We start from the raw sequence: 11,644 nt of genomic DNA on the forward strand, positions 1-11,644 counted from the left end.
ATATTGCATGTTTCAAATAAGATGTTACAAAGTGCTTTATATAATGAATGCAAATATATAATATGTATAAAAATCTATGGAAATAAATAATACAAATAAATATCAAAGGCAAGAAGCAAGGTAATATAATGTCATCTGAAATTAAAGACAGCACACAGCATCATTTAAAAGCAACTGTCACTTATAAACTCTGGTAGTTTGTTTTTACTCTGTATATATTTGTTTTTAATGTATTTATATTTTGTTTATATTACCTAACACTTAAAGGTCCAGTGTGTAAGATTTAGGTGAAAGGGAATTGGCAGAAATTTTATATAGAATAATGATGTTTCTCATGATGTTTTCACTAATTAATTTCATCTAAATTGTATGAATTGTAGTTTTCTTTACCCCAGAAAAGGCCGTTTATATTTAAATACATTATATTTACATCGAGGGGACCCTCTCTACAGAGGCCACCATGTTTTTTACATTAGTCCAGACTGGACAAACTAAACACCTTTTGAGTTTTTATGACAACTAAAGGCTGCCACAGGTTCTTTTTCACTTTTGGAAGGGGAGGTGAGGGGTGTTCAGCTGCAACATGCAATTTCAACACTAGATATCACAAAATTCTAGACACTTATAATACCTATAAGTATTGCATGTTACTTATTTTTGCTTATTATATTTGATTCTTGCTGCTGGTATATTGCACATTTCCCCATTGAGGGACTTATAAAGGATTATCTTATCTTATCAAGCGTCAGCAGTGTGAATAAAAAACATTCCAACACAGTCTCTAATTTCACTTGTTGTTTTACAGTCAACACATAGTGTTTATTTGTCTTAACTTTGCATGTAAAAAGTTCTAACCAAATTCCTTTCTCCTGAATCTCAATAACCTTGCACGCCACTGTCATTTAAAGTATAGTAGCTGCACGTTTGCTTGATTTAACTGTGGCCCTCTTTAGCCCTCTGCTGGTGTATAGGCACAGTTGCAGCTGACGTTGTCTTGGAGACTACAGCTGTGAGAACAGAATCCTGTTGTTCAGTAAGAACCCTCTGGGGCCTCTTGTGAGACCAGTCTGGTGTGTCAGCTGATAGCATATGGCATTTGGAATTATCAGCATAAGACACCAACCAGGCACTATAGCAAAACCACCCCTTTTATTTCACAGCTAAACCGTTCACATTACATTGTGGATACTGGAAACAAAAAAGATGCACACACATTAACTTTGTTCTGTGTGTTCAGAATGCAGATGGGCAGACATGTTTGGCCCGTCTGGCTATTTGGGTTAATGCTGGCTGTTCATACTGTGGATTAGTGTTGACTACACAGAGCTGTGTCACCTGTCTGTAAGTACCTGGCAGCACAGCTAACACACACACTGACTTAGTCTTTATTCTTAATTTCTTGTGCTTTTATTTCAAAGTTCTGAATTCTCTATACTTGTGATTGATAGATGGGTTGATTGGTTGGCATTATGAATCAAGCCTTAAATAGGTTTACGAGACACTATCATTTAGAAAAAGAACAAAAAGAAAGAAACCAGAGTAGCAATAAAATAAACAATTTTTTGTACCATTGTAATTCTTTCAGTATGTTTTAAGTCAGAGCATTTATCGTCAATCCAATCACACATTTAGATTATTTTTAATTCCAAAACAATGCCCTCAGCCCCACCACCCATCATTGTTAGCACTATTCAAAGTGAACTTGATTTGAGGATTATATTTCTGCATCTTTTACACTTAAAGCATCAGTACGTGCTTGGATTAGCTCCAGCTCCCCACCCCTCAAAGGATAAGTGGCATCGATAATTGATGGATATCAAAACACAGTTTCAGTAAAAGATTAATCATTTATTATTCTTGTTCTTATATTCATTTGATTCAGAGCAGCAGCTCAAGGTTTGTCACTTGACTTTCTTACATTATGTGTTGTTGGGGATCATATATTACATTGGTACACAAAAAACATTCACAACAAATGTTTTTTATCTTCCCAACCCTGTTAAGGCTGATATACAGCGTGGTCTCACATAACCAACTCTTTTCTTGAGATATGACAAACAGTCAAACATGAAAATAATTAGTAAGTATACTATCAGATTATCTGTGCAAATACCTCAATTTGAGATGCTTAAGACAGGAATTTAGCATGTTACACTTCTGCTAGTTAAAGAAAGCATTGCATAATTATAAAAAGGAGGTGAAAAACTGTTAAGACAAATAAAATTATGATTATCAGTAAAGTAATGATTTCTCTAAAACAAAGTCAAATAAGCTGTGAAGATTAAACATTTAAGACCATATACTCATTGCATAAGATGGAAGTTACATTACATGTCTCGGCATTTACAGACACTGTATTTAAAAAGGTAACCATGGAAAAGAAATGAAACCTCACAATAAGTTTTAAATCAAGTAACTGTTAATTCATATTGGCGGATTGGTGTAAAATGCATCCAGTCTTTAATGTAGAAGGACTTAAAGTGCAATATAAGCACACTGCATGCATTCATATCTTTATCACGATTTCAGAAAAGTCACAAAGTAGTAAAATGACATTGACATCATTGTTATGATTAGAATGGTTGGTATAATTATCATTTTTTCTTTCCCAAATAGGAAACAGAGACCATTTGCTTTTGCATTATGTGTTACTTCTGACCAATCACATAATTTTGAAAATGTATTATAGATAGAGAGCGTACTGTAGAAGGCTGTGCTTATAATGCCTTGTGAGCATCACATGGGATGAGGACTGACTATCCTAGCCAAAATAAGTGGACTTTTTGTATTTTCTCTTCAACTTAAACAAAATTTAAGGTTTTATCGCACAAAATAATCTTGATCATAGTAGGTACCATCTACAGAAGGCCGTAGTACAGACACAGTGGCAGTGATTCCATTATGTGCATACAATAAATCAATCCTACTGACCCCAAAACATAGTTGTACTTCCTCAGAGAGTAAGGCAGAGACATGTGAGTCTTTGATGTGGAAATTCTTTGTGAGAAAAATGTGTCAGGCAGAGCTCCCAGATTCTAAACTGATTGGTACCAGCACAATGCGAATGTTCACACACACACACACACACACACACACACACAATGCTACTGCCTTCATTGTGAAGACTTTTCTAAAACCTTTGCTTCCACTACGATGGCAGGATTCTCTATGTCAGCTTTGCTCTGAATCATCCTCAGCTCCAGTTGTGCAGGAGTGGGCCTTTTCCCAGGACCAGCCATTTCTGAAAGAAAAAAGACAAGTTAAACCCCAAGGTTTTGGACGGACTTACTTGTGCCGGTTTCAACAAGTTGAGACACCTTAAGACCATGACGATGAATATTTATACTTCCTCATATTTGAAGATAAGGTGAAGTGGCTTAGTACAGAACAACCCTCAAAACGCCAAGCTATCTCACAAACTGCAGACAGACAAAGCAAATATCCAAAGTCTTTCCCACAGCCAAGCTAAGCGTTCTGAGATAAAGGTTTATAGACAATACATTATCTGTTCCACGTTGGTCTTGTTTGTAGTTTTATTACAGGGTGGAAATATCTGTATAATTGATAAAGAATTACAACACATAGAGAAATGACATACTATGAGTGCCTCCAAAAAATAAAACAACTGATTTTAAATTGCGATGGAAGTCATTTTAAATGGGAGATAAAATAATTAAGACCTGCCAACATGCATTTGTATAGTATGTTCTGTCAGATAATATCCAAGGCCTAGAATTAAATAAAAATTTGTTTTTAATAACCTGTAAAAACCCTGGGATCAACCCTTTCAGTCAAATGGTCTCAATAAATACTGTAAAGAGTTATATAAGACAGTTATAACATTACTCTTTTGCCTTCCTCTAAATGTTATTTACTTGTACTAGATACTCTTACTAAAGGAAAAAAAATGAATCTGTGAGATGACAAACAATTTCCATTATTATAATCTGCATGTGAACGTCATGTCTTTTAAATAATACTAGAGACCACATCGTGAATCACAATAGTGGCAGACATTACTAATGTTTGACTTAAAACGTATTTACAGCAAAGGGAAGCAAACTCTGTTTCTTCATGTCTGGTAAACAATAATAACAACAATCATAACCAAGAAGAGAGAGAGTGATCTACCATTGGCGTAAGTAATGGTCCTCTTAATGACATGGTGCATCACTGACACAGTCTTTTCACAGGCAGCCTTTGAAAAACAGAAGAGAGTCTTATTTACATTGAGGCGGCATTTATTCATTACGCAGTGTGACAAGATTGATGTGATTCCTTTAGCTGTTGGAAAAATGTGTCGCAGACCTTCAGGTCCTTGGGGTGATGGTGAGTCCAGGCAAGCAACATGGCGGCAAAAAGGTCTCCTGTCCCCACAAATACAGCATCGACTTTGGGGATGTCCATGCAGATTTTCTGAGTGGTCTTAGTCCCATCTGGTTTCACTGCAGTGAGGAAGACAGACGGCGGAGTGATATCAAAGATGGCAGGGGCAACGGTTAAATAGCACGAGGTATTAGTGGCCTGTTATGTAGTTGAACTCCACATGTTATTATGCTAAATAGCATTTCATCCCCATTAATTACATTGTTTTGTTAAACTACATCAAGTATGTACAAAAATTTCTGCGCTCAGAAAATTAAATTCCAAATCAAATTTCTCCTTAACGGCTAAAAGAAAGACATCTTTTGGTAGACACTTGCACTTTACCTATTTTTTGGCTCCCAAGGGCCACCAGGAACTGGTCCCCACGTTTGGAGAGCAGTTCTGTACTGGTGAGGACCACAGTATCTGGTCCCATTTTATGAAGAAGCTCCATCACCTGGAAAATATACTGGATCTCATTTTCTCAAATATTTTGCTTTTGGTGACGCAAATTCAATCCAAATGCAGAAAAACTGGAGATGCTCATGATATTTACCTCAAGAGCGTCTTCCTCTGTGTTAATTTTCCTCCCAGTTAATAGCCTGTGGAAAAACAAATAGTATTCAGATGCAAAAATACAAAAATAACAGAACTGCCAGATTAGCACCATTATTCGCTTTTACAGGCTGAGCTTTCAGGATTTAATGAAAAGGCTAGATTGCACTGTTAGTTCTGTACTTTCTTCAGTGATGATGTTAAAAGGTGCACTCACTCTGCTTCAAACTGGTTGGGGGTGAGTATGTCAGCCAAAGGCACTACTTTGTCTTTGTAGACTGGCAACAGGGCCTCTGGAACATACTGGAAAAAATGTTTTTAACCTCTGTTAGAGAAAAAACTGCATTACCACAAATTATTCTGAATCCTGGAAAATAGCTTTAAAGCCTGAATAAAGTGTTTTTGAAATGTGTGCCTCAAAAGAACACACAGATCAGAGTGTTATCGATGATGTGGTAGAAAAATTAAGGGGAGTTCCCTGTTTACCATAGCACCTTGGTCGCCCATAACAGGATCACAAACTGTGGAGAATAAAACTCAAATTCAGATTTGGAACTACATCAATCAGAAAATGTTTTTTAGAAAAGAAACATCTTTCATTTTAATTTGAAAAACTCAATTTCACACTTACCATATACCAGGCTTGGATTGGCTTTCTTCAGCTCCTGAATAATATCAACCACCATTCCCAGGAAGGACGTGTCCCTGCTGTAACCTTGAGTAAGAAAGCGAAACCAAAATTAAGTTAAAATCAGAAAAGTAAAGACAGAAAGGATCTCTGTCTAAAACATATTCCAATGTCAACTCATGTATCCAGACCTCTAATAAGCTGCAGTGCAAGTGATGCAAATTTTATTTTTTGTCTGATTTTTAATTTTTTGATGACTAAATTTAAGTATAATTTCAGACCATAGAAGAGAATATTCAGTTTGGTTGTTTTTAGTCTCTTAATACATGTTCAGGTGTCAACACATCAAAAACTAAGCACTCAATACCTCCACCCAGGCTCAATAGTCTAATAAAACATTTAAATTCACTAGATCAAGATTTTTATTTGCATCTACATACATGATCTTCACTAAGTCCCTTAAACATCTGTCCCCAAACATCTTTTTTTTTTTTTAAATCAAGATCAATTAATCATTCTGTGAGAAAGTTTTGTGGTAATCCGTCAAGTCGTTTTTTTGTAAAATCTTGCTTAAAAACAAATCAACCAACAAACAAACAAACGGACAGGGGTGTAAACACAACCCTCTTTGTGGAGGTTGTTCGACATGTTGTGCAACATTGTCGCTGCATTGACTTCCTGTAAGTCAGGCTGCTGTTAGAGGAGTTTAGTTTCTCTTCACCATATAACATGCAGCTGCTCAGGATCGATGTCATCATGTGTTGACTCACCTGTGAGGATGTAGTCATAGTGGTTCACCTCGTTGAGCTTGATGCCCTCATACAGCACTTTAAGCTCCTCTGCTGTCAGGACTTGTCCCTTCCAGTGGGAGTAGCCTGCCATTCAGGAGATACAGGAAATTTACTAATGTAGATTTAAGGATTCAAACTTTTTCACAGGTCAAAGACATTGAACTCAAAACTCAAGATGTTTTCTGATTTTTGAGGGTCAGTGGGAAACCATGACACAAAACCTTTTGTATTACTTAACCTAATAAAAACACAGCTTCGCTGTATCATCCCAGCTGTGATGAAATTTAAGAAATCTAAGAAAACATTCCCCTCTTTGTTCTGTCTTCCCATCCCCCACTCTCCCTCTGCTGAGGTCCCTCTCTGTGTACTGTCCAGAGCCAAAAGGGGACTCCACACCAACTCAATGGGGTGCTTGTGTCCTGGTTGCTAGCTTCCCCTGTCTTTGTCTCCGTCTCAACCTTAACCTAGAACAGACCCTGAAAAGCAGCTCCTACTGCAGAGGAAACATAAAATACAGCAAACTCACAGCTCACAAGTAGAGGCATGTGTTGTATTAAGAGAGGAATGCGCACATTAACGCCTCCACTGAAAGTTAAACTTTATGAATATTAATGTTGTTTACTCAAACTAGAATGAACTCAAAGTAGGACTGCAGCCTGGACATTTTTTCTAATTGCTCAACACTGAGCAGTCAGAGGAGCAGATGTTTAAATCATGTGCTCTTATGTGTCCTGCACCTGTGGTGAAAGCACATTCTTCACATACTTTGGCACATAAGCCTCAGAAAATAATCCTGAGAAATAAAGTTTCATGTGTTTTTTTTCCTAAATGGACATTTATACTGTCCAACGACTTGAAATACTGTAACACTGTATATCTGTGGGATGATCACCATCGATAAACTAACAGGCAGGAGGTAAAGATCTCCGTCTTTCATCAACATGGACATATGATCGACAGAAACGACTTTCGCCCTCACAAAACTTCTTTACTTGATGAACAAGTGACTGAGAAGTAATGCAAGAGGTTTTAAAATCCAGACCATCACGCATATAAACCCAAGTCAGTTTACTGTATGATAATCTACATAGTGTACAATTGGATAATGGTGTATTTAAAAAATCTGCATTGTAAAGATTTTACTGCATTTACAGTGCAAATTTTGACAGCTCAAGTGTTGAACTTTGCACCAGCTGTCCTTTAACTGTTACAACTATCCAAACTGCATCTATATTACTCAACATGCTTAAATGGACCTGCTCTGTCTGGATTCTGTAGTTTTGTAAACAGTGAAGAGAAGGTTTAACTTTCTGAATCAAACCTTATCTTAAACACTGATGTGGCTGTTTTTCACCAAGTCTGATCAAAAGGTTTTCACAGACAAGGCAAAGTACACTGACAGTGATTAACTCTGCACATTGCAACTTTGCCCCGACTCCTAAGTGGCCTCAGTAAAAAGGTTCACAGTGAAGTCTTCCTGTGATCAAAAGGGTTTATTTGTCTTCATTGTTTCCGACTCCTACAAGTTGTGTAACTCCTAAATACCATTGCTTCTAACATTGTATCTAATTCTGATCATTGTCAAGGATGACAAAGATTTCCAGACCTGCACTGGTTTTACTAGTTTATAGTATTTTTACACTGCTTTTACTGTTTGGTGTGTTCCTGTCATTTACAGTGCATCACAACCAACTGCCGAGACTCTGCCGAGAATCTGCCGTGCATGCTGCGTGAAAGTAACGCAGTGGTTGATGTAACCAGACTTTCAGGGGAGGTGGCAAATGTTTAATCTCTTTTGCGAATATAATTTGACTCAGATTTTCTCACAAACTGGGGGGATTTAAAATCACTCATCCAACCTGTGTGATTGGAGAACTGGACGGAATTGATAGAGTCCACTTCGAAGCCCAGCACCTGACAAAAGAAAAAAATAAAGCAGTTAAACGGTTAAACAGAGAAGAGTCTGAGTTTCATTATTGCTGGAACAGCTTGGGGAATTACTGAGAGTTATTTGTATCCACTTTCAGTTTCTTTTTCCCATTTTTCATTTTAAAAAGAATTTCTGTTTTTTAACATAGATAAGAGGTTGCAAAATTACAAATACAATTTAGAAATAACATTTTGCCATAACTGTATGAAAGACAGGATTTAATAAGTAAAACTATGCAAAAAAGAAAATATGTTGTTGGCCTTCTGATTCTCTTTATCCCCACATGACCTCTATGGTGAATATGACAAATTAAGGTCACTTTACAAACACAGGAAACAACATGAAGTTGACTGTTTTTCAAGTCAGTATACTTTGGGATAATGGGGTCTCAGGTCTCTGGCACTGTTACTGTGTGGGTTAGGGCCTGAAAAGTTTGGGAACCCCCGTTTTAGCTCATTTCACATAAATAACAGTTCAGTTAAACAGTTCTTTGTGACACAGGTTCCACGAGTTGTTGCAAACTTGTATCACATGTTCTGCTCCATCTTGAAGTGAATGCATCAACACATTTCCTGCAGATTTGGCTGCTGCACAGTCATGCTGAGAATCTCTTGTTGCCACACCCCAGACGTGTTCTACTGAACTCAGATCGGGTGACTGAGGAAGGTCACTGAAATTCACTGAACTCACTGATGTTCATGAAATCAGTTTGAGACTCATTTTGAATATCATTTAGCTGGAAGTCTCCACTAGAAGATGATAAACTGTGGCCATAAAGGAATGCACATGGGCAACAACAGTGACCAACAAACAAGTAACAAACAAGAAGACATTCCCCACATTTTGACGCTATTATCATCTGCCTGGACTCATAGATTCATGTATTTGAGAGTGAGTTATATTACCTGTAGCTTCCCCAGTTAAAAAGTAGTAGAAATAGTAAAAGAAAACCTCACTGTAAACCATATGTTGAACATGCTCACTTTTTACCTTCAAAAACATACTGTGCATATATTTATATTGTTCAACTTCAATACTTGATTTTCTTATCTTCTTATATTTAGAAATGTCTGACATGCACCAACAAAACCAAAACTGATTTTCTGATTCGGATTCTGAAAAGGTAATTTCCCTCTGTTTTAAAACCCACATTAGCTGATATGTGATCTATTTTACGGCCATAAAACGAGCAGGAGTAGTGATTGAAAGCAAACATTAGAAAATGGCCTGTGATGTTTCAGCAGCGGGGAAAGGCTGCTTAATAAACCGTTATATTCAATTCAACTCAAGGTTTCGCTTTCAAACCAGGAAGTGGGTTTCCACCCTTCAGTGTTTCCCGTGAGGTTCTTCTCCTCAGGGTCACAGACTGAGTTCCCTCCAGCAGCAGTTTCCAGCTCTTACCTGCAGAGGAAAGGATGCCGACTTGTTCCCGACGTATCCCCTGACAACGTGGCTCTGGATGGACAACACACGACACTCCATGACGGCGGGCTGCGATGACTGCGTCTGAAAACACCCGGGAAGGAGGCGGGGGCAGCTACTGCATGAAGACGTGCACAGAGTGAGGGTTCAACACACAGACTGTATATACGGTTCAACACCACTCAGCATGTGACACAAGTCCACACATCGAAGGATTGACGTGGCGCTGCTGCTGACAATTTCTGTTTCTGTTCAGGCAGCTGGAAGGACACCTACACTGCTGCTTTCACGGGTTCGCGATAAACGTGGGAGACAGGGACACTGACTTACTTCCTACCAGAATAAATAACTGAATCAACTTCTTTTTGACTTTTTTTTTATCAAGGACATATCTGTCTTGGGAAGTTGAATATGTTTTCTGACTTGAAGATCGTGGAATATGAACCGGGTTCAATACAGTAAATACATAAATTATGAGTAGAATGTTTATATTTGTATACAAACATGAATTTGTAAGCACTATGGTATGTTTACCAAGCCTAAACATTCCCTTCAGGCTGAATAAAGCTTTATATTAACCTAACATGCACATACTCACACAAAGATAACATAAATAAAATATAAAAACAAGAGAAAAAACGAAATATAGGGGGGTGTTTTGATCACCACTAGAGGGCACAGGAGAACGAATGTTTACTTACTGCCTGAATAAATAGAAAAGTGAAATTAAGTGTAAATGACAGTCATAGTGTCCTAAAAAGGGAATTTTCTTGTTTAAATATTTCCATTCTAGTGTAAAAAGGGCATAAAGGTGATGACATTATGCAAGAAAAAATTATTCATTAAATTAGGCTCATTATAGTCACATACTCCCCTTCACATTTAGAAATGTGAGTGCATTTGAGTTGGTTTTTGTCTATTAACTCATGTTCAGACACCATACATAGAAAGCTGTGACTCCATGTAATGCATACAAAGAAAGTACCTCACCAACTTGTTATACATTGCACCATCTCACCAGCACAAAGGCTGTATTGATTCATCCCCTTTCATCTTTTTTAAACTGCCAATCACAAATACTTCAGTTAATGAATCCGGCTGAATGGAGAGTATTAAAACGTGCCAATTGTGCAGATGCACCAGTGTTAAGATCTGTAAATGCGTAATGAGGGGTTCTCTTGTATTCTGCTGTTGATGTTGCTCCGTGTGTGTGGATCAGGGGCTCAGGCAGGGGGGATGATGGGGGTCTTAGTGAACTGCGTGAGATCAGAGGCAGGGTTTTTTTTTTTTAAAGGACTCAGAAAGTTCTGTTTGAAGCATTGACTGAGAAGACCATAAAGCACAGTGCTCCTGACACCTGGGTGAATAACATCAAGGCAGATAGGGAACAGTGTGATGGATGGGCTGAAAGTTGATCATCACTAAAATGCACATGGAGCAGCTGCAGAGAGTGACAGCGAAACTCTCTGGGAAACTGATATTACATACAACTATTTGCACCTCTCTTCTACATATTGTATATTTCTATTGTCATCTTATTTATGCAAGTATAGAAGGTATAAACTACTATATGTCTATTGAGCATCTTTGGCATAAACATTTATTTCGTGATTAATTAAATCTTATCCTAACTAAACATATACCTGCCCTTACAAAGTTATGAAGAACAAAGAAAAAATATCAATGACAGTGCCATAAAGTGACAATTTTGAGAAAGAGGAAGAAAAAAATGCAAAGTCATTATTAGAATATATTATTCAGACTTAAAGGTGAAGTAGTGTATGTTGCAAATGTTGCACACTGCAAGCACAGAAATATACAATGAGAATGGAAACAAATTAAAAAACTGTATTAAGGTAGGTAGCAATCTGGAATTGTAAAAATACAACAATAATTGGTGTTAACTGCAGAGGATTGAGTTGAACAGTGCATCATCATAATATTCGTTTTCCA

The 11,644-nt window shown here is 37.4% G+C and overlaps 1 protein-coding gene across 2 annotated transcripts; it reads right to left on the minus strand.

Annotated features, from left to right (window-relative positions):
• Positions 1-1,827: 1,827 nt before the first annotated feature.
• Positions 1,828-10,056, minus strand: LOC109631445 (pyridoxal kinase). Of its 2 annotated transcripts, XM_020090228.2 has the most exons (11): positions 9,671-10,056; positions 8,199-8,253; positions 6,319-6,423; positions 5,552-5,635; positions 5,407-5,441; positions 5,138-5,223; positions 4,922-4,967; positions 4,711-4,822; positions 4,309-4,445; positions 4,132-4,198; positions 1,828-3,241 (listed from the first exon to the last, which is right to left on the minus strand). In XM_020090228.2, the coding sequence occupies exons 1-11, from the start codon at positions 9,749-9,751 to the stop codon at positions 3,114-3,116; spliced, it is 936 nt and encodes a 311-aa protein (XP_019945787.2). In that variant the 5' UTR covers positions 9,752-10,056; the 3' UTR covers positions 1,828-3,113. The 2 variants fall into 2 exon arrangements, with proteins under 2 accessions (XP_019945787.2, XP_069389309.1); XM_069533208.1 differs by lacking the exon at positions 8,199-8,253 and having other exon boundaries at positions 6,319-6,451; positions 9,637-10,042.
• Between the last annotated feature and the right edge of the window lie 1,588 nt (positions 10,057-11,644).

Source organism: Paralichthys olivaceus, chromosome 10, assembly GCF_024713975.1.
Source record: "Paralichthys olivaceus isolate ysfri-2021 chromosome 10, ASM2471397v2, whole genome shotgun sequence".
Lineage (NCBI taxonomy): Eukaryota > Metazoa > Chordata > Actinopteri > Pleuronectiformes > Paralichthyidae > Paralichthys > Paralichthys olivaceus.